General features: G+C 40.9%; 1 protein-coding gene and 1 pseudogene across 1 annotated transcript; both read left to right on the top strand.

Moving 5' to 3' along the window:
- Positions 1-3,871: 3,871 nt before the first annotated feature.
- LOC144368615 (melanoma inhibitory activity protein 2-like) lies at positions 3,872-9,947 on the top strand (annotated as a pseudogene).
- An 11,674-nt stretch (positions 9,948-21,621) lies between these two features.
- LOC101977702 (chorion-specific transcription factor GCMa) lies at positions 21,622-23,087 on the top strand. Its single transcript, XM_005340234.4, has one exon. The coding sequence runs from the start codon at positions 21,777-21,779 to the stop codon at positions 23,085-23,087; it is 1,311 nt and encodes a 436-aa protein (XP_005340291.2). The 5' UTR covers positions 21,622-21,776.
- The last annotated feature ends 626 nt before the right edge of the window (positions 23,088-23,713 follow it).

Below are 23,713 nucleotides of genomic sequence, written 5' to 3'. Positions count from 1 at the left end.
TTCCCTCTCATATCCCTGCCAGAATTTGTTTTCTTTTTGGTAATAGTGATTCTATCTGGGGTGAGATAGTATATTTTAATTCTTATTGTCATAATGACTAAGTAAGTTGAGTCCTATTTTTTCTTTTTTATGAATTTCTTGGCCATTTGAATTTACTCCTTTAAAAATAGACATGCAGACCAGTGGAATAGAACAGAGTCTGAAATAACCTTGTGTACTTACAGGCAAATCATTCTCAAATGTGCCAAAAACATGTGTTGGAGAAAGGAGAGTGTCTTAGATAAATAGTTCTGGAAAAACTGGATATTCACAAAAATGAGATTTAAATTTGAACTCTATTTCTCACTATAAAATCAGCTTGATGACTGGGGTTGTAGCTCAATGGTAGACCACTTGCCTGGCCTATGTGAGGCCTTGGTTTCCATCTGCAGTAACACAAAACAACAACAACAAAAAATGACAATGAGTACAGAATGATCAAAAACTCAAATGTAAGACTTGAAACTCTGAAACCACAAAAAGAAACCAGAAGAAATACCTTGTTACATTGGTATAGACAATGACATTTTTCATAAGTCTCCAAAAAATACAAGGAATAAAAATAAAAAGTTATAAATAGGATTATTTAAACTAGGAAGTTTCTGTAAAGCAAATTTTCCATAGAGGGAAGAGACGGGCTGCAAAATAGGAGAAGTATTTTGCACACTATTAATGTGACAAAGAGTTACTATATGGAATATATAGAAACTTGAAACACTCAATAACAACAACCACATCAGCCACATCATCAACCAAAATTACTCCACAAATAATCCACTGTGGTGCTGAGGAAGATTTGCTGCTCAGAAGGGCAGATTCTGGAGAGAAGAGGTCTTAGCTACGCAGCTACACCCAATTGATCTCTCACAATCTCTGTGCATTGCTTTGTGTACCAGGGTTTCCCAGTTAGGGTCACTGTGATTTTTGCTTATCTTCTAGTTAGTGACTTAAGTGAAATGCACTTACAGATTTCCTAAGATGATACTGATGTTGTGAAGTGGAAATGACAAAAGTTTTTCTCTATGACTGGGATGAAGATGAGAGTTTGGTTTATCTATGGTCAACTACTGCATTCATAACATGGCTGGTGGGTAGTAGTAGGCCATCACTTCTTCCTCAGGGAGTACATTTATGGTATCATTTTGCATGGGAAGGTGTTAACTTGCCTCAAGTGACTTGGAGGTTTTCTCTGGGTGTGGAAGTTGGGATTTCTGATGTCACTCTTGAGCCACTCACCTAATGATCCTTAGCAGGCATGTGGGGTTCTGGTCTGAGGCTTGGAGGAGAGGTCTGAGCTGCATCTCCAATCAAGGTGAAGAGTGGAGGAAAGAAAGTGACAGGTTTCAGTTGAAGGTTGTCAAACTGGCTGTTTGGAGGCATCACTGGTTGAGTTGTGAGCCTTGCCAGAAGTCCCAGCCTGACACAGACATTTAAGAAAACATCTTTGCCAATTTTAACCAAGACTGATTTTTGGACTTTTGACTTCTGGAACTTCAAGGTAATAAGCTTATTTTAAGCTTTAAAGGAAGTAGTCAGTGGGGCCGAGGTTTTTGCTCAGTGGTAGAACACTTGTCTAGCATGTGCAGGGTGCTTGGTTTGATCCTCAGAACCCCATGAAAATAAATAAAATAAAGCCATTGTGTCAAACTACAATTTTAAAAAAAGTAGTATGCAATCTTTAGCCATTTATGTCATATTGCAAGCCTCAGTTTCTTCATCTGCAAAATGAGATCATGACCCATTTGCAGTTTTGTGATTATGTTGTGAATTGATGCTTTATTTTCTGATATGTCTTCATGACATGATGCCTACTCTTTCCTTTTTGCTCTTCTATACAGTTTCATGTTGGGCCAGGAGAGCAAGGCAGTAATACTTTATTTGCTTATACTGAAGATGTAAATTGAAATGGAGGCTAATATTGCCTAAGTCTGAATCTGTGAATGGATCAATTAAAGGGGGAGCCTCCAAATGCTGAGTCAAAGAAAAGGCTAAAGTGCTACATTCTTACCACTATTCTGCAAAATTATAGTTTAATCAGGCAAAAATAATTGCATCTATGTTTCTAGCACATTTCGTGAATTCTTTGCCTCATGGATTCACCAGGATTTTGATCTAGTGAAAATCTCTCTTGGTTTTCCAGAAGATCCTCTTTATGGCTTGAGTTAAATATGTTTTTATGTGACAAAATCTTTTTTGTGCATCTTCTAATATGGTGCCAGAGTAAAATAAATTGCACCTTGGGTTTGATTACTGGTGGTTTGGGAAAAGGTAAGATGAGGAAAAACAACATTGCAAGGTTATATGACTTTATTAAATTATGTTTACAGGATTACTTGTCACAATTTTATAACAAAATGATTTTTTTGGCATCTGTTTATCAGTATTTGTCACTAATTAGTGCCTGCAAATTACCTTTTATGGAAATCATGTTCTTGCAGTCATACTGGTGTCTAATAAATCAGAGCTCTCAAAGCTCACATAATTTGCTGTTGTTAGGTTTTGCTTGTGTGGCCAGTGCATCTCCTGGTTCTCTCTTTTTCCCCAAAGTTTCAAACAATGATGACTCCATTTTTGTGAATGAGAAGGAAATGAAGAGCAAAATGGAGAGGCCTTGGTTTTGGCTAAGTGGTAGAGCACTTGCATAGTATGAATGAGGCACTGGGTTCAGTCCCCAGCACCCCATAAAAAGGAACAAATGAAATAAAAGCATTGTGTCCATATAAAACTAAAAAATATTAATAGCAAAAGAATAAGGTGGACATGATAGTGAATTTCACCCACAAGCAACCTGGGAGGTGGAGGTCCCTGTCTTGGTGCCCCAACTCCTCTTGCAGATTGAGATCTCAGACACAAAGCTGAGCCAGATCAAGGACGAGAGGATTCTGGTGGCTTCCAACAGAAGATGAGGAGCACACCACAGTGGGTTACAGTGGTCTGTGCTTGACGTTCAGATAAATCTGACTTGGGACTCACTCATATGTTAATATTGATACCTCGTAGAGTAGTTGTGGGGATGCAGTGAGATGACAGATGCATCTGTCATGAGACTTGGCATTGGATATAGCGGTTTTTCATCCCCGTCTCCTTCCTGTTCATTTCTGTGTTCCTCTTTCTCAGTCCTCCTGCTAGTGGATGTTGGCCATTTTTCATGCACACATTGGAAAGATTAAGACTGTGAGCACTGGGATGAGGCTTCATGAGTTTAAACCCCAGTTTTTCCCACTTAAATCTCTGTGAACTTGTGGCTTCACCTGTTCATTCTTCAGTTTATTGGTCTAAATAGAAAATAATAATATTACTGAAAAGATGTCCCAATAATTTAATGACATGATGTCCAGTAGACAGAATTCTAAAGATGAACTGCTTGCTCTTAAGAATCCCATCTCCTGCTTCACCAGTCAAACACTGATCTGATAGTGTGGTGAGGGGACTTCACAGAAATAACTACACACAATTTATCAATCTTATGGAGAGTACCCTCATGGGCCAGATGAATCACATAACCCATTTGAGAGAAGAACATTCTCCTTTTTCTCACAGCCACACCATTCAGCATATGGCCCACATGCTGGGTCCTAGAGTGTCCTTGGCTTCTTCCACTTCATTTACTTAGTTTCTCACTTTCATTGTATGAGACACCAGTGTTGGTATGCAACAGTTTGGACAGGCTTAAAAGTCATCCTTCAGCCTGGATACAGAAGAAGCCATGGACTAGAAGTCCTATCACTACACAGCAACTTGGTGGTCCCTGCAGCAAGACTTTAGAAACAGCAATTCTTTCTATCTCATTAACAGCAATCAAGAGGGCTTCTTCTAAACTCACACTGCCATGATGTACATCAACGTTATTCTTCTGAAGACAGAAATCGGCAGTGATAGAGAAAACTTCCACACCTTACTCTTTGGCAAATACTTTTCCCATATGTCCCAGAAATTGACTCTATTTATTAAGTTTATCTTGGCTAACCTCTAGAAATAGGAAAACTTCCTCCTAAATCTGATCAGGAGCTAGGCAAGTACCTCAATGTTGAGTCCACACATAGCATGCAGAAGGAGCCTAAATTTGATCCCAGCACCAATAAATATTTTAAATATTTATTAAAAATTTAATTTTAAGCAACTTCCCATTATGATACTATCAAAAGGGGAAAAAAGAAAAACATTATACTGGATTCCCCATCTGGACCCAGACATGACTCAAGGGAGTCAAAGCCAACCTCACAGGTGCTACAGACACAGGAAGAGGGTCAGATTTCACCTTCCACCTCCATCTCCCTCCCACACAGGCAGATCTACTCCTGATTTCTGAGAGCTTCCCCATCCAGGCCCATGAACAAAGAGCTTGTAGATGCCCTGCTCCAGTCCCTGTTTGATGCTTACTAATTGTGTGCTCATTGCCAAATCCCAGCACACCTTGGGGCTTTATTTTCTCTCCTATACAATGCAGATCACCTTTACCCAAGGCCCTTAGGAGGATGGCAGATCACAGTGAGTGCAAAATCCTGCCACTGGGGACAGCACACAGTAGCCACCAAGATCACCTCCTAGAGCTACTGACCCACCACGGATAGCACTCCCTGAGGTGAGTGTGTGAGGGATTCAGTCAAGAGACAATGCCTGAATTCAATCTGGGTTGACCCACTCCTGAGATGTGGACATGGACAACTCACAAATCATCTCTCGGTGAAGTTTCTCTTCTATTACATATGATTCTGCTCATGCAAGAATTGAGCTGTGATACTCAGAAATGGTCAGAAGTCTTAGAATAAGAAGGAGTTTTTTGTATCAGATTGTATCTCTGCCCTTAACCACACTCAGGGCCTGGAGAGCTTAGCTACCACCTGTTGATTCATACCAGTCTGTTGCCTGAAATGCTCTGGCCTACTGTGCTTCAGTCACCACTTAGCAGTCACCACTGCATGAAAATGCAGCTTTTAAACTATAGCTATCTAGCAGTGATGGCTTAAGAGCTGGTGGTTCAGGAGCCTTGCCTCTTCTCTTGGCACCTCTCTCCAAGTGTCCCAGAAAGGTCTTCTGAGGTGTTTTCAAGCTTCCTCACACCCTTTGTACATTTAACCAACAATATCTCTAAAATGTGCCCAAATATGCTTTCTCTAGCCCAGGACAATAGGCTTCTGGGTCAGTCTCTAGCTACAAATGACAGTGGATTTAATGGAGTCCCTGTCTGCACCCACCACAACCCCACTGTCAAAATGGTCTAGAAGAAAACATGCAGGTGATTCCTATCATGGCAGCCTCTCAGAACAAAGGTGTCCCTTTGAAGAATGCAACTAACATTTAAAGCCTCTTGGGTCACCTGGTTCTTGGGCAATAGTCTGTGAGAGAGAAACCTGATTCTGATACCAGTGGGAAGATGAAGTGTAAAAAGTGAGTGGCTGGAACCTAGATAGCCTTCAGCCTCCATCAATGAGTAACTACTACCTCAGGGAGGGAGATCATGTGCACAAGGGAGAAATGCCTGTCTGGCAACAATTACTAAGACTCAACCCCATAAGTTACAGCCCAAATGTGGTATACTGGGTAGCTCCAAGGGCATTGCATTCTGTAGGGTCAAGGTCAAGACAGCCTGGTTGGAAGGCTAAATCTCCTGCCTGCAGAAACTCCTTTTCAATTCCAGGTACTGCAATCAAAGCTTTCAGTGAACCGGAGGGGATACAGGTGGGATGGAAGTGAAATTCTCCAAAATTAGGGCCTTGAGGTGCGGTAGAAAACAACCACAACCCAGGGATATGGAGTGAGGTAAGGGCCTTGGATCAGGGCTCAATGCCCTAGCTTCAGAGGTCATTCAAACTCTCTGCATCTTAGATACTAGAGGTTCTTCCATGGAGTTTGTTAGAATAGCCTAAGAGGAAGGGGATCCCCAAGGGATCCAGATGTCAAGATCTGCCTCCCTTCATGCTTTTCTCCCCACCAGGAAAGGGTCTTCAAAGTGGTTAGCTGCCAGGCAGAAACTTAGGAACACTTGTGATTGCAGGTGGAAAGCTGCTCACTGATAACTTCACTTGAAGTTGTTTCTTTGTTTCAGAAACTGATCTTTAGAAAAGGCCTGGAAGAACCAGCTTAAATCAGTCAAAGATACACAGCTTCTCTTCTAAGTGACATTGAATTAAATTTGCTCACTGTAACTCATTATAATGCTAAATTCTCTCCCCTAAATGCAGTGCATCTGCCATTCATTTGGTTTGATGCTGGAAATAGAAGCCAGAGCTACATTTTGCAGTACATATTTCTCAGAACAAAGGAAAGATAATATAATGCCATCTGTATTATTTTGAGCCCTCCAGAAATCAGTTTTGAACATTCTTGCTAATTTGTAGTATAGAAATAGAGTGCCCAAACAGGAATGTGTATTAAGTTATATGAAGAGAAAGCCTAGTATGTAAAATGAAACTAACCAGAATATATAAGGGATCACTCCCTACACTAAATGCTCAGCCTTTGGATAAGAATCCACAGAGGCTGGATACACACAAATAAACACTGCTTCCTTTTGAATACTCAGGTTTAAGAATCCCATGCAACATTTTATTCTGTTTTGTTTGATGCAAAAACTCATTTATCTTATCTTTCTCATTGCTATTTATACATAATGACCAGTTTGCTTAGAAGTATTTACATCCTATGAGAAGTGAAAAGAACACAAGAGGTTTTCTATGGCAATAATTCACATGGCTTCTATAGAAAGTGTGAACAGGCCTGGAGATGTAGCTGAGTGCTAGAGATCTTGCACAGCATGTGCCAGGCCTTGAAATATAGCCATGAATCCTGCAAAAAAATAAAAGGGAGAAGGAAGGAAGGAAGGAAGGAAGGAAGGAAGGAAGGAAGGAAGGAAGGAAGGAAATAAGGAAGGAAGGAAGGAAGGAAAAAGATAAGGAATGGGGGGAAGAGAAAGGAATGAGTCATTAAAACAAAAGGACAAGTGGTACAAATATAAATATATGATATACTAGATCTTTAAAATCTTTACATATCTTTAGAATTTTAGTGACATCAAACTGGGTGATATTATGACATTAAAGGATGGCACATAAAAAGTTCTGCCTTGGCCTGGCCTAAAGCAAACCAATGGGTGGGTGACCTGGAGATATCTCCTCCCTGGCTTGATTGGGAAAGGTTTGAGCTGTGCTGCTTCAGGATGTACAGCATAGTGAAGGGGCCACAACTTCTGTGACAGACAGTGTGAGTGTGCTAGGCCTCTGGTAATGCATTACCAGTGCTTTTCATGCCCATGCCTGCAGCACTCCCCACCCCCCAACTGGTTCATAATGGTCTGCTCCATTGCCTGGTGCAGGTTTTTTCCGACCAAAGGCCTGAGTGTCCACACCCTGTTTTGGCACAGCTAGGCATGGTATAGTTGTGGAGGGAATAGCCAAAGTAGCCTTAGCATGATGAAGGGTCAGCAGCTTCCCCTCATCCCTATTTTCAGGTGGTCCTGGAAGAAGTAAGCAGGGTTGTGGTGTGTGTTGTCTGAAGACATGGAAACACATCTTAGTCCTTATGGCTGTCCATCAGAGTTGTTGATATGTTCAGCAATTCGATTTTTTGTTGTTTTCTTGTTTTTTGTTGGAGAGAGAGAGAGAGAGAGAGAGAGAGAGAGAGAGAGAGAAAGAGAGAATTTTATATATATATATATATATATATATATATATATATATAGTTTTTGGTGGACACAACATCTTTGTTTGTATGTGGTGCTGAGGATCAAACCTGGGCCACATGCATGCCAGGCAAGCACGTTACTGCTTGAGCCACATCCCCAGCCCTTTTCTCTCTCTCTCTCTCTCTCTCTCTCTCTCTCTCTCTCTCTCTTTTTAGAAGTTATCTGTCTGTGAGAAGCAGGTGTTACATGAGAAGAGAAAAAAAGCTTGCTCTACACTTTTCTGGACTAATGGAAGAAAAATGTAAACTATTTGGAAAAGTTAGTCTTGTTCAAAAAGTATATGAAGGCTTAGAGTCATCTTTAAAGGATGCCATTTTGGAGAAGAAGTCAATAGAAGCAGAAAATCTGGAGACCATATATGAAAACTCTGGCTAGGTCCATATCTAAACTTGATAATGAAATACTCTTTCTAGAAAAAGAGCTAAAAGTAGAGAAAACTAAACATTTTCAAAAAAAAAGAATTGATGATGGATATATTAAAAAGAATTAAGTCCCTATAAGATGAATCAAAGTCCCTCAAATCTCAAGCTAAAATAACCTTGAGAATATTTAAAGTGAATAAAGAAGCAGTTACAGTAAGCAATAAAAGAGGCTTTAAATGAAAATTCTTAACTTCAGGCAAGTCAGAAATAGCTTTTACAAGAAGTTGAGGTATGGAAAGAGAAAGTGAATGGCCTCAATAAACATAAAATGACATTTGAACACTCTAAAATACATAAAGAACAAGTTTTAGAAGATAAAGAAAGTCACATTAAGTCTCTGACTTAACACTTGCTACAGATAAAAGATTGGGCTCCTGTGCTTGCAAAAGTCCTAACTAATTATTATAACTTGAATTTGGAAATGGAGAGTGAATCAGAAATTGGGCATCACTTAGAACATCAGCCAAAAGAGGTTTTGAAAAAACTATAAATTTTATAATTTTAGAAAGAGAAAGAAATCAAATTTCTACTTTATTATCTGAAGTAATTGAAACAAAGAAATACATTATTGGACATATTAAAAATCTTAAGACAAAAAAAGCATCTTTTCAAGCAGAAAATACACAGTTTGAAAGTGAGAATCAGAATTTTCAGCAAAAACTTAAAGTCATGATGGAACTATATCAAGAAAATGTAATGGAACTCCAAAGAAAATTAATAAAAGAGGAAAATTTTCAGGTAGAGCAAGAGGAGAAACTTTCCAAAGTGGAAGAAAAGATCAGCCATACAACTAAATTACTGGAGACCTATAGAAATCGAGCCAAAGATCTTGAAGAAGAATTCGAGAGAACCATTCATTTTTATCAGGGACGTGTTATGTACTATGAGAAAAAAGCACATGGTAATGAGTTGGCAGCTCAAAGTGCTGAAAGATACCTCAATGATTTAAGGGAACAAAATGCTCACAACAAACAAAAATTAACTGAAATGGAATTCAAGTTTAAACTTGCTGAAAAAAAGATCAATCTACACTTGATGTTTCAAATACAGCTTCTGGCAGAGAGCATTCCTCAAATGGTCCCTCACCATTGGGTCAACCTTCATCTGAAGTGAGAGATTCTCTTTTGGAAAAGAAGGGTCCTCTCAGACTCTCTCCTTTGGTGCCAGTGAGAGAAAGAAGGGGCTCAAGGGGCCCAGAGAATTCTCCCGACCATCTAACTAGCAATGAAAGAAGAGAAGCAAACTGATATGTTAACTGATCCTCAGAGAGCACCTTCTGACACTGGGCCCCTGGCACCTCTATGTCAACAGGCTCATAGGATAATGATCCCTCCACCAGGCCAACCATATTCTGATCTACAGCTTCCTCTACAAGGCAAGGTGGATGTTATTCTAATTATGGTAGACCATCTGGATCAGCAGATTTCAAAAGTTCCACTATGATGTCTTTGGATCAAATGGATGGGCCTTTATCTTCAGACATGGAATCCAGTAGAAATGATACCAAAGTCGCTTTTGGTGATTCCAATGTGCCTGATTCATCTCTCCCTGCTGAAAATGAAGCAACTGGCTCTGGCTTTGCTTTCTCACCTTTCCCTCCAATTAGACATCCATTGTTTCCAGTGGAACCAAGTAGTCAGTTCATGAGAAAAGGAAATTTTTTCCCTCCACCTCCTCCAGGAAACATGTATGGAGCATCTCAAGAATATTTTCCACTGGGCCCACCACCCCCTCCATTCTCAAAGGGACCATGGTGTTTTCCTCATTATCTCCCCCCACCTGAAAGTGGAAATGAATTCCCTTAAGGATTGAGTCCACCTTCAAATGAGCCTGGTACTGCACATCCAGAAGCACAACAAAAAACCTGAGAATATTTTTTATCTGCCTTCAAAAGTAATTTATCTCTCATTTTTAGTTTAAGTAACTGCTTTATTTGACGTGATTATACTTTTGCTCCATTTGAAGCTTAATGGAAATATAATTTTTAGGATAGTATTTTGTAAATAAAGATTTTTAAATATGAATCTCATGAGTAAATTATTTCCATTTTATCTTATTCTAGAGATTATAACACTTAATTTGATTAATGTACAATTATATGAGCAGCAAATGGAGTTTTATATATGTAATCTTGCAGTTGGGGATATTTTAAACTTCAAACAAATGCTGTCCCTTTATACAAAGAAACATATTTACTGTGATTGTAGCAAATGTGAAAGTAACTTCATGCTTAATGAAATATTTTAATTGATTTAAAGTTTTGTTTGGCATTAATGATAAAAATCAGCTAGTTTTCCCTTTAAAAAAGAATACTCTAGAGTACATTAAGAGTAAATCAGAAAACACAACTATATATGTCATGGACATAGGAGATTTCAAATATAAAAAAAAAATTCAGTTCTCAGAAAACTTGTAGAAATTGGAAATCATAATTTAAGTTCACTCTGTCCTTGTTTCCCCTTACATCTTTTTTATTTTATACCCATTTTGCTGTGGTTCACTGATAAGGGGAGTGTCCTAGTCTTTGTTTTGTTTTAAGTGAAAAATTTGTAAAATGGAAATGAATTATTAGGACAGTGAAATGAAGAAACAAAGACATAACTCCAAATGTTGTTATTGTTAGATTCAATAGTCATAAAATGACTCTGCTAATCTACCATAAATGTTTGAAGTCCTTAATCTCAAATTCTATATTATTGCAAATAAATAACAATTTACAAAACTGCACCAGTCCTTCCTGAGAGGACACTTTGAGCAATGTTTCCCTGATAGAGACAAAGAAAGAACACTTATTAAAAATACCTTAATTAAGAATTAGTGGTTAAAGCTTTTTTTTCAAGTGTTAAATATGCTCTTTAGATTCTTGTAAAGAGTATACATTTAAATCTAATATAAATTTAGATATAATTTTCTTCTTAAATATAAGAAGCAGCTTTATCACAATGGATGAACAGTGAAGACTTTCAATTATACTTGAGCCCGTGAATAATTTAAATTCAAAAAAAGTTGGGCATTGAAAAAGAAACTCTATAAGTTATATAAATCTAATCTGTTTTCCCTCAAGAGTAACACTGGTAGTTAAATCAATCCTATAATATTTACTTTACAGCATAAAACATTACTCACTCTGAGTGGAAGACAAGTCTACATTTATGATCTAATAAAATGGACTGATGATCCCCCACTGATGTTAATCCAGAGTTACTTCTACCCTAATATGTACAGGATAATAGTTGCTTGTATATTTCATGTTTTACCCCAAGAAACTGAAAATAAAGTAATTTCAGATTGAAAACAGAACTGAAATGCCTAAATACCATGACACAGTCATATAAAAAGTTATACCTTCAGAAGAAAAACCTGAAAGGCCCTTCTAAATATGACACCATTTATTGAATCAGGTTACAACTTTGTTTACAGCTCTGAAAATGAAAGTTAAATAAAATAAAACAATATTAAAATCTTATTTATAGAAAAATAAGGAAGTATTCATTCCAAAAATGAAGTCATATACACAGTACATATTTATGTGCACTTTACCTAAATAATTGGGCTTTTATTGTACAAATCAAAATTCTCATAACTAAAGAAAAGTCATGGGCTGGAGATGTGGTTCAATGGTAGATCGCTTGCTTTGCAGGTGTGAGACCCTGAGTTCAATCCTCAGCACCACATAAAAATAAATACTCAAAATAAAGGTATTGTGTTCAACTACACTTAAAGGTAAATATTTTTAAAAAAGAATCCTGATCCTGATATTTGAGCTGTCATCATTAAAAGAATAGTCTTTTCTACATGATTTATGTGGAGAAATATAGCAACAGTGAAGGAAACTAATATGTATATGATTAAGTGTCTTATTTATAAATGATTTGTAGTTGTTGATAGATTTTACTTTATTTATTCACTCATATGTAGTACAGATTATCAAACCCAGTGCCTCAAACATGCTGGGCAGGTGCTCTGCTACTGAGCCACAACCCCAGCCCATGATTATGTTTTAATAACCACAAACAATAATCTATAAAGGAAATGGGTATATCTCTCTTATCAAAGAAATCAAGCCAAAATAGATAACAACAATAATTAGACCTTAATTATTTATAATGTTTTACTCATTATAGAGATTCTTTGATTCTATAGTGGTTTTATCAAAGGCCTGAAATGTTTCCTAGCACTTGGCCAGCATCTACCCTTCTACAACAGAGAAAATGGGTATTGTAGAATTCATTTAATGAAGTAAATTCATATACCCAGGGATATCAATATTCCTCAAATAGCTATGGACCTGAGAGTACTGATATTGAGTAAAAGGATAGTGGTTAAAAAAATTGAGGGCTTGGGTTTTAACCCAGAAATACAGTGATCACCTGAAACCTGCGAGGTCCTGGGTTTGATACTCAGCATCATGTATAAATAAATAAAGTTATTGTGTCTATCTAGGACTAAAAAAATATTTTTAAAAAATGGTTAACATGGAAAATTTCACATCATGTATATTTTAGCCACAATAAAACTTTTAAAGTGGAAAATAAACAACTGAGGTGTGCCAGTGAGGGAGCTGTGAGTTCTCACTGAGGTGGGTTCTCAGTGAGGATGGCAGGTGGCCTGATTTCAATAAGTGTTTTAGGTGGTGCCACATCCTGGGATATCCAGTCTGGTGAGGTGTTCATTTGAGGATTCATTTAGGAGGGCTTGGTTGGTGATGGAATGGTGTTCATAAATTCTTGCCTGAAATTTTGAATGAATGAGTCATTATGCCATTAGCTATATTAATATTGGGAAAAAGGACAATTTGCAACTTTTATTTTCTTGTCTTTTTTTCAACATACAACTTTATGAAGGTCAAAAATATGAAAAATGTGGCCTCCTATTCTGAGAGTGTTTAAAAGTGAAAAATTCCTGGAAATAAGAAATTAAAACTTCCTTTGGGACATGTAAAACTCTATTGAAAATATGAATATACTTTAGTTACCCATAGGAAAATTTAGTGATATAAACTACATGATTCACTTTTTCCTAAGTCCCCTCTCTAACATTAGCCCATGCCTCTAAGAACAGCACCACCTGGGGATTGCAGGGTCTGTTGCCTGAGAGAAGTGAGCTATGCCCTGAGCAACCTTGATTATGGCTCTCTTGTGAGGGTCAGAGGAAGGCAGGAATGGAGAAGTCTAGGCAGGGCAAAGGAATGGCATGACAAGAAATATTCTGAAATATGATGCCTTCTGTCTGGATGACCTGCTGGAGGAACAGGTGTTGAAAGGAATTGCGGCCCCAGTGAACATGGGGGAGGAACCATGGAAAGCATGCTTTGAAACCTGGCTTCTTCTAGGAACTTGTCAGTAAGCCTGTCTCTAACTGTGCCTGGAGAGGTGAGTGGCTGTACGCACATGGGACAAAGTGCCAGGTGGCCCTTCCTTCATCAAGGATAAAATCAGGGCCTTCAGCATCTTAGTTAGACCCTGACTTTTTGTGAATGGCTTCTTTGAGTTACCTTAATATTTTCGAGATTCAATCATGTGAATCAGTACTCTATTCCTTTCTATTGGAGAACAACATTCCATTAGATGGATATGCTGTATTTATTAATCTATTTTGTTATTTGAGTCAATTGTACTTTTTAGCTATTTGAGTAACATTGATGACAACACACTCATATACAAACTTTTGTGTGCATGTCTACCTTTGTTTCCCACACCTAGGAATGGCATTGCTGGATCACTTATTAAGTCTGTAACATGGAAGCTGTTGCCATTCTGTGCTAGAAAGCAGCCACATCCTTTATCTTTCCTTCCCCAGGTAACTGTGTGGTTTTTTTTTCTCTGAGAACATATGTTATTGTCCATGTCTTTGATTGTAGCCATTCTTCTAGCCATTAATTTGTCTCTTATTTTGACTTTGATTTGCAATACCTTAGTGATGAATAATAAATGGTGATTCTTTTGAAAACATAATGATCTTTAGAGGAGTGCATATTCATATATTTGGACACTTTTTTGGATTTTATTTGTTGCTTAGTTGTAACAGTTATTTGTATATTTGGGGTAACAGTCATTTCTAAGTTATAATTTATGATTTGCAAATGTTTTCTCCCATTCTGTGAGTTCTCAATTCAATTTTTTAGTGCATTCTTTGATGCTAAAAAGCCTTTATTTTCAACAAAGTTCAAGTTACTTATTATTTCTTTTGTTACTTAACTGATGCCTATATTAGTAACCACTACTAAATGTAGGGCCAAAATGATGCATTCCTATGTATTTTCTAAGAGTTTGCAGTTTTAGCTTTGCATTGAGTTCTGTGATATATTTTGAGGGTGACTGTGTATGTGTGTACACGTGTATGTGTGTACACATGTTTGTGTATATGAAGTGAGGAAGGAAGTCTGACTCCATTCTTTTCTAAATGTTTATCTGTTTTCTCATCACCCTTTGTTGAAAAGGTCCTTTGTCATTGACATGCCCATGCATCCTTGGTGATGCCTTAGCACATCATAATATTGACCATAAATGTCGCGACCCCCCTTGCCCGCAAGGAAGATGCGACTCAGGAATCTTCTTTCAGCAGTTTATTCAGGCCCTTGATATTCTTCTAATAATTCTTCTACTAAACTTCGGATGCCCCTCCCAGCCTTAATAAAGCACCGTGAACCCCAATGCGAAGCTGCCACGTGTACCCTTCTCACAGGGTGCTAGAAAACAACACGCCAACTTTCTCTGATAAGGGGCTGACAACACGCCAACTCTCTTTAATATGGAGTTGTCCTTCACAGACCACAGCAGAGCCAGCGCCATCATGTAATGGCGACCACAGTCCGCAGGAATGGCTCACCACAGCTCCCCCTTTTTGTTTTTCTAAGGTTTCTTTTAAGGTGCGGTGGGCACGTTCAACAATGCCTTGCCCTTGAGGATTGTAAGGCAACCCATGAGCAAGTTGTACTCCCATAGTAGAACAAAAAGATGTAAACTGTCTGCCAGTATAAGCAGGTCCATTATCAGTCTTAAGGGATGCAGGTGCACCCCATGCTGCCCATGCCTCTAAGCAATAAGTAATAACATTACGTGCCTTTTCTCCCGATAAAGCAGAAGCATGAATACTTCCAGAGTATGTGTCAATAGAAACATGTACATATTTGAGGTTGCCAAAGTCAGGCACGTGAGTTACGTCCATTTGCCAGAAAACCAATGGCTTCAATCCTCGTGGGTTTACACCATAAGTAGGAGGATGAAGAAATGTGACACAATGGGGACATTGTAATACTATCTGACGAGCATCTGCTCTGGAGATGGAAAAACGTCTGCGCAGTGTCATAGCATTGACATGAAAGTTGTGATGAAACAATTTAGCTTCTTCTAAGGAGGAGGCCAGGCATAACAACTGGCTTCTAGTTGCCGAGTCAGCACAGGCATTACCCTGTGATAACGGGCCAGGAAGAGAGGTGTGAGCCCGAGTGTGCATTGGATAGAAAGGGGCAGTACGGCTACGGATAAGCTGTTGAAGCTGATTAAAGTAAGCAGACACAGTATGGGTGTCACTAATAGCTCCTACAGCCTCCAGAATTTTGAGCGCCTGCACCACATAGATGGAGTCCAAAATGAGATTGAAAGGAAAAGAACACTGTTTAAAAACTTCAATGACAATTTGTAGTTCTTCCCATTGTGGATTTCCAGGAGCAAATTGATGCTGGACAGGAGGAGAGTCATTAATCACATAAGTTCCAATTCCAGACTTAGAGCCATCAGTAAAAATGTTAACAGCCCCCGGAATTGGAGTGGGTGAAGTTACTTTAGGGAAAATGATGGGATGCTCTTTAACAAAATAGAGTAATGGATGAGAAGGGTAATGATTATCAATATCCCCTTGAAACGAGCAACATAGAATGGCCCAGTTGTCCAGAGTAGCACACAAAACATTAAGTTGAACTTTAGAATAGGGTATGATAAGAGAAGAAGGTGCTTGTCCAAAAAATTGAATGCTCTGTTGAATCCCTCTAAGTGCTAACGCTGCAACAGCATCAGGATAGTATTCTAAAGATTTTCCTGGGGATACATGTGGGTGGATCCATAGTAAAGGCCCATCTTGCCACAGTACTCCAGTAGGCTGCCGCATAGTGGCAAGCACACATAACTGGAAAGGTTTATCACTCTGGAGCCTGCATAGAGTAGCATGTTGTATAGCTTCTTCTACTTTTATAAGGGCCGCTCTGGCCTCTTTAGTGAGGGTACGAGGGGAAGTAAGATCTGGATCACCCTTAAGAATAGCATACAAAGGCTGGAGCACGATATTAGGAATATGTAAATAACCTCTTATCCAATTAATATCTCCCAACAGTTTTTGAAAATCATTTAGAGTCTGGAGATCTTGAGTTCTTATAGTAACTTTTTGTGGTTTTAACATGTCATATCCAATCGTCGCTCCCAAATACTTAATAGAATCCCCTGTTTGAACCTTCTCAGGTGCAATATGTAATCCATACTGAGCTAACAACTTCACCAAGTCTTTATAGGCCTCATTAACTGACTGCTCTAATTTGGCTGCCAATAATACATCATCCATATAATGAATAATCTTGATGGAAGGATATTTTTGTCTGAGAGGTGCGAGTGCCTTCCCTACATACATCTGACAAATCGTAGGACTGTTAGACATTCCCTGTGGTAAAACAACCCACTCAAACCTTTGATCTGGTTCCTCGTGATTACACGAGGGAAGGGTGAAGGCAAAACGCTGTGAGTCTTTAGGATGCAAAGGAATAGAAAAGAAACAGTCTTTAATGTCAATAGCAATGATATGCCAGCCCTGAGGAACAAAGAAAAGCAGCGGCAGCCCTCTTTGAATGGGCCCCATAAGTTGCATTTGAGCATTAACTGCTCTTAAATCATGCAGTAGGCGCCACTTCCCTGATTTTTTCTTAATGACAAATATGGGAGTATTCCATGGAGAAGTAGAATGTTGAATGTGGCCCAAGGCAAGTTGTTCTTTAACTAGGTCATGGGCTGCTGCCAGTTTAGCCGAGGGAAGGGGCCACTGAGGCACCCAAACAGGCTCCTCGGTGAGCCAAGTTATGGGTATTTGAGCCCCAGCGGCCCCTATGAAAAACCCAGACCGAATCTGTCAAGTTTTTGATGACCTTGCACAGGGTGATTGCGCCCCTGTAGATATTTTCCTAGTCCTAGACCTGGCCTATACCCCATATTTTGCATAATCTGTTGAGACATTAGGGAATAGTTATTACTAAGGGTGAACCCCATGTCTTCCATCAGATCACGGCCCCATAAAGAAATAGGTAAATCAAGCACATAAGGTTGAAAGGTACCACTGTGTCCCTCCGGGTCCTTCCAGGATAGATGTCTGCAGCTAATTTGAGGAGCTTGGGCATATCCAAGTCCCCTTAAGGATTGATCAGAAGTCTGTACTGGCCATCCCTTAGACCAGTCTTTAAGGGCTATAATACTACGGTCTACGCCTGTATCTAGCAGTCCCACAATAGATTTGCCCTCTATGATTAATTCCAAGGTGGGGCGGTTGCTCATACCCAATGACAAATAGATACAATTCCCTCCAGTGCTACCAATCTCACTTCCCATCCGTGACCGTGAGTCAGCCGGGAAGTGGTTATGTAAACTAGGCAAAATTAGTAATTGAGCAATCCGATCCCCTGGGGAGATAGACACAATGCCTCTTGGAGCTTCCACCATGACTTTTACTGTCCCCACAGTATCAGGGCTTATGACTCCGGGAAAAACATGAAGACCTTGTAAAATAGAGGAAGCACGTCCAATCAATAAGCCCACAGTGCCAGGTGGTAAAGGCCCTTTGAACTCAGTTTCTACCAACTGGACTCCCATCTTAGGTGTTAATACGAGTCTGGAGGTGGAACAGAGGTCCAATCCCGCTGCACCTGCAGTGGCTCTCCGAGTCTCATGGGATGGCATAGAGATGGCCATGTCTTGGGTTCGGGTGTGACATTCTCCATTGCCCCATATATTTGTGGGCCCTGGGGGTCGAGGGCCCCTCCGGCCGTTTTTTGACCCAGTTAAAATAGGCTGCCCATGGATGTCCCTCACTGATCTACACTCTTTTGCCCAATGCTTCCCCTTTTTACATTTTGGACACAACCCCGGTAAACAAGGGCCATTGGAAAAGCCACCATGGGGAGGTCCATTGAAATTGTCTTTTTTGGTACATTCATGCTTGAGATGACCAGGCTGACCACAACGGAAGCATGTTCCGGCACCAGAACTGCCCCTTTTTGTAACCCGAAGGACAGCAGCTGCAAGACCTGCATTAGTTAAAGGTCCTCCAAGCTCTCTACACACCTTCATCCATGCCTTTATGCCTTTATTTTTATAAGGAGTAATCACTGTTTTACATTCTTTGGTGCATTGCTCAAAAACCAATTGCTTGATAAGGGGCATGGCTCTATCAGGATCTCCAAAAATTTTTCCAGCGGCATCCACCATCCTTGCTACAAAATCTGAAAAGGGTTCTGTAGGGCCTTGTACAATTTTAGTCAGGTTACCAGACACCTCTCCTCTATTAGGAAGTGATTTCCATGCCCAAATGCAAATACTATTAATCTGGTCATATACTTCAGGAGGAAATCCTGTCTGTTGATTAGCAAATCTCCCTTGTCCCAAAAGCATGTCTCTGTCCCAATGGGGGTGTCCTGCTGCATGATTTTGGGCGGCCTGCTCTGCTGCGCCCTCTAGCACAAATGCTCTCCAGTCCAAATATTTGCCTGGGGAGACGCAAGCCCGAACGAGGCTAGCCCAATCAGAGGGAGTCATGCAATATCTAGACAGGTTCTCTACCTGAGTTAGTGTAAAGGCGGCATCGACCCCATAAGTGCGCACAGACTCCGCCAGGGTCTTTACAATCTTGAAATCCAAAGGCTCATGAAATCTTCCCCTATTATCATCCTGAAAAACTGGATAAGCAAGACCCATCTCAACGTTAACAGCCCTCCATGTTTGGGCGTGGAAACTTCGTCCCGAAACACCCCCGCCATACGGAGGCGGATCGGGAGGCCGCCCGTTCTTGAGCCCTTGCTTATCTCTGTTCCCTGTACCTAAACTCCCTAGCTGCCGGGACAGCGTTCTTAACTCCTCCTCCTCAGCGTCTTCTGCCTCTGACCCACTTTCGCATGGGGGTGTGCGCAGCACACTGAGATCTGGATACAGTCTCCTCCCATTCTCCACGCCCCGCACACTCCCCTCTTCCTGAGACACTTCGCTCTCTGTTGTTTCTGATTTTTCTTTATGCAATTGTTCTAAAACCTCCTGCCCTTTAACAAGCGCTTCTTGGCATCTGCCATCCGTAAGGCAACTATGGACCATCTTCCAGAGGGGTATCACCCCGCCCTCTAACATGTCCTGCTCACGAGCAAAGTCAAGGTCTTTGCCTAATTTATCCCAGCTGGGTGTAGTGAGGCTGCCCGAAAATGCGAACCACGGTGCAGCGACATCTACCCTCTGTAAAAATCTTTCTAAGGTGCGATGTTTCACCTCCAGTCCCTTGGAACGTAAGAGGCCATCGAGGGCCAGAAGAAGTGGACTTGAAGTCACAGCACCCATGACGCAACACAAGAAAACACAGAAATCGAAAGTGAAAGTACACAAAAACAAAACGAAAATACACAGAAGACAAAACGAAAATTCAGAGTGCAATTGCTATAAGATGTAGCGCCCTCTCTTTACAGAGGAGCTTCCCGCTTTTTAACAGCGGGTCCCACGTTACCTGGGATTTACCGGTGCACCTCCCTGACCGCTGAAAGTTCTGGTTCCTGGGTTTTTCTTTGTTTCTTTTTTCCCGGGTTTCGGCACCACTTGTCGCGACCCCCCTTGCCCGCAAGGAAGACGCGACTCAGGAATCTTCTTTCAGCAGTTTATTCAGGCCCTTGATATTCTTCTAATAATTTTTCTACTAAACTTCGGATGCCCCTCCCAGCCTTAATAAAGCACCGCAAACCCCAATGCGAAGCTGCCACGTGTACCCTTCTCACAGGGTGCTAGAAAACGACACGCCAACTTTCTCTGATAAGGGGCTGAAAACACGCCAACTCTCTTTAATATGGAGTTGTCCTTCACAGACCACAGCGGAGCCAGCGCCATCATGTAATGGCGACCACAGTCCGCAGGAACGGCTCACCACACATAAACATAAGGGTTTTCTGCCAAAACTCATTCATGATTTGTTCTTTAGGAAAAGGAGCCATGAAAGCCCCTTGGTGACATGTTTGGTCTCTTTAGCCTTCCCAGCTCACTTTACAGTGCCTGCCTGCATGTATAGGTACAGCCTATGCTTCCAGAAGCTGGACTGTTTCTGGGTCTCAGGCTTTGAGGACTCCACTTCCAATGAGCCCTCATGCCCATACCTCTGTGTCCATATGACAGATTAGCAGCTCTGAGCAACTCTGCCAGATGACACCCTAGCTGCTACTTGACCAAGCACATGTCTATCTAGACTGGCCAGAGACCCAAGCACAATAAACCCAAAATGGACTGTTAGTCCCCTCAAGTGCATAGATTCAGGTGACTATCACAGAGTGTTCTTCATAGGATGTCATCCAAAGGGGCTCAACAGCATATTCTGTTCTAACCTATCCATGTGGCAATCAGTTATTGATTGTATGGGTAGGACCCTTGACACTTTGGACCTCAATTCCTCTGGTGAGGGGAGTGGATTGAGTCTTCTGAGTTGATTCCTTTGAGGCAGGTGACAGGTTTAGGTTGGAATAGGGAGAAGTGGGCAGCCAATTAACTGGGCCCCTATAGGCTGGCTTCCTGTGTGAACTTCCCCAAGACCCTGAATGGTCCTTCCTCCTAGTATGGTACTTGGAGCTCTCCTACCCACACACTCAGGACTCTTCAAGAGCAAACTCTGGCTCCTTTTCTACCCGAAGACGACCAGGTGGTGGCTACTCATTGTTGGGCCTCCTCCCGTAGCTCTCCGACACCATTCTGCTGCTCCAGAATGAAGGCCTATTGGTCACACTGCACCAAGCCTTCGGCAATTTGGGCAAATGAAGAGGAGACAGCCCTCCTTTGTGATGTTGGCTGTTAAGGTCTACTGGCCTGCTGCCCCTGGCAAGCCTTCCCCTTTGGGCTCTGCTGAGTGTTTCCATTACCAATGAGTGGGAGCTCTTGAGGCTGGATAAATGATAAGAGAATGAAGATATACAGTGATTGAATCTGCTTGGGCTTACCCTATGAAACAAGAAGGAAGACATCTGTACTTCTTCACAAGGTTCTTCTCAATGTCCATTTCAGTTACAAGGTCCTCAACATAAAGAAGGGGAAAGTTCAGAAGCACACCATAGAATATTCATTACATTGTTGGCTGCTGAGAAGAAACAGGCTGATTTTACCTATCCTGAGCTGAGAGCATCTAGATTTTGATTGGATTGTTGCCAGAGCTCATTAGCATAGTGTACCCTGACCTGGAATAGGGAACAGGAAAATGACCAGAATTTACTGGGACCTGAACGGGAGATGAGTTCTTGACAATATTGTCTACATCTGGATAAGAAGTCAGAAGGCTAATCCACCTATATCAAGAACCTTTGAGAGCAAATTCTCAAGGTCAAATTGAAGGAAATTGAATAGAGGAAAATGTGTGGGTGACCTGACTTTATCATGGAACCTGAAGACTTTGATTCTGAAGACAAAGAGGTATTAAACTGGGACATTAATGACATGAAACTGCCACAGAATGTGAAAAAGACTGACTGGTTCCAGGAGTGGCCAGATTCCTATGTGAAGCACATCTACAGCTCAGAGGACAGGAATGCGCAGCGGCACCTGAGCAGCTGGGCCATGCGCAATACGAACAACCACAACTCTCGCATCCTCAAGAAGTCCTGTCTGGGTGTGGTCGTGTGCGGCCACAACTGCTCTACCAAGGAGGGGCGCAAGGTCTACCTGAGACCTGCAATCTGTGACAAAGCCTGGCAGAAGCAGCAGAAGAAAAGTTGTCCCAACTGTAATGGGCCTTTGAAGCTGATTCCTTGCCAAGGCCATGGGGGCTTCCCCGTCACCAACTTCTGGAGACACGATGGACGCTTCATATTCTTCCAGTCAAAGGGAGAGCATGATCATCCAAAGCCGGAAACCAAGTTAGAAGCTGAGGCAAGAAGAGCAATGAAGAAAGTGCATGGGGCACCTGCCTCTGTCTCCCTAAAGCTGAAGGGGAACCCAGGATCCAAGTCTCTTCCAGGTGAAACACAAAGTCAGGGAAGTTTACCTTTAACTTGGTCATTCCAGGAAGGTGTCCAATTGCCTGGCAGTTACAGTGGACATTTAATAGCTAACACTCCCCAGCCGAATTCACTGAATGATTGCTTATCCTTCTCCAAGAGTTATGGTTCAGGGGGAACCACTGATCTGGCAGACCCGGCTTCCACCTTAGACCCCACTAAGCTGTATGAAAAATGCAGATTTTCCAGTAATAGGATCTACAATAGTGGAGACCTGTTTCAGCCTTCTGCCTCTGGAGTCTACTCAGATTATGACAATCTGCAAGCATGGAATAAAAACTCTGCTTTGGGGAGAAGCCCTCTCAATGACAACTATTGTCCCAATTATCCTTTTCCTCTGACCGGCTGGCCTTGTGACTTCTTTCCTTCCCAGAATTCTCTGGAGAACTTTCCCCAGCAGATTCCCCTGGATCCACCTGCTGCCAAAACCAGCTGCCACCCATTATGGCCAAATCCAGGGGGTGAGCTTTATGAAGAGAAAGTGCCTGTGGATTTCAACAGCTACGTTCCTTCTCTCGCTTACCATCCACCACAGGAAGACCCCTTTCTGTTCACCTACACCCCTCATCCTCACCAGCAATGCACCCTGCCAGGCAAGACCACCAAGTGGGATTTTGAGGAAGAAATGACATATATGGGTTTGGATCATTGCAACAATGAAATGCTTCTAAACCTCTGTCCTTTAAGATGACTTAAATTTTTTGACAATCTCTTCCCTCCTGCAAAAAAAACAAACAAACAAACAAACAAAAACAAAAAATAAAAAAAAACTACTTTGAGAAATGGCTGGAAGAATTTCCTTAGGAAGCAGCTTTTAAAACATAACTACAGATAAATGGGAATCACAACAAGTGGTAGGCAAAACATTTTTCATGCAAATAATCTTTTTGCCTCCTCCACCCTAATGCTTCCATCCTCAGTAAGGACTAGAAACTTACCCAGCCTGCTGTGTGAAATGCCCTCTGATCTCCCCACCCCACACTCATTGTTTGGGGCTTTTAGCACCTCTGCTACCTCTTGGGTTTCATTGTCACAGACACATATCAAATGGAGCAAAGATGTGAAGAGTCCACCTGCTTAGGATCTCCTCCATGCCTTTTTTTTCATAACAAAAAATGACAAAACCCAGAAACAGAGGGTAGAAAGAGCTGCAGAAGTATATAAAGATAAATAGTCTAGAATTGATATATTTAATACTTTGTTTAGTAATCAAATTCATTTATAAAATATGTATTTTCTAGTTGATTTCTAAGACTTGTCAAGACAAGAAGCATGAACTAACTCCATAAAGGATAGCAAAACTAAATGGACACATGA

The sequence above is a fragment of the Ictidomys tridecemlineatus genome, chromosome 11 (genome assembly GCF_052094955.1).
Source record: "Ictidomys tridecemlineatus isolate mIctTri1 chromosome 11, mIctTri1.hap1, whole genome shotgun sequence".
In the NCBI taxonomy this organism is placed as follows: Eukaryota; Metazoa; Chordata; class Mammalia; order Rodentia; family Sciuridae; genus Ictidomys; species Ictidomys tridecemlineatus.
Note: the sequence above shows the minus strand (reverse complement) of the source record. Positions and strands in the feature narration are given on the sequence as shown.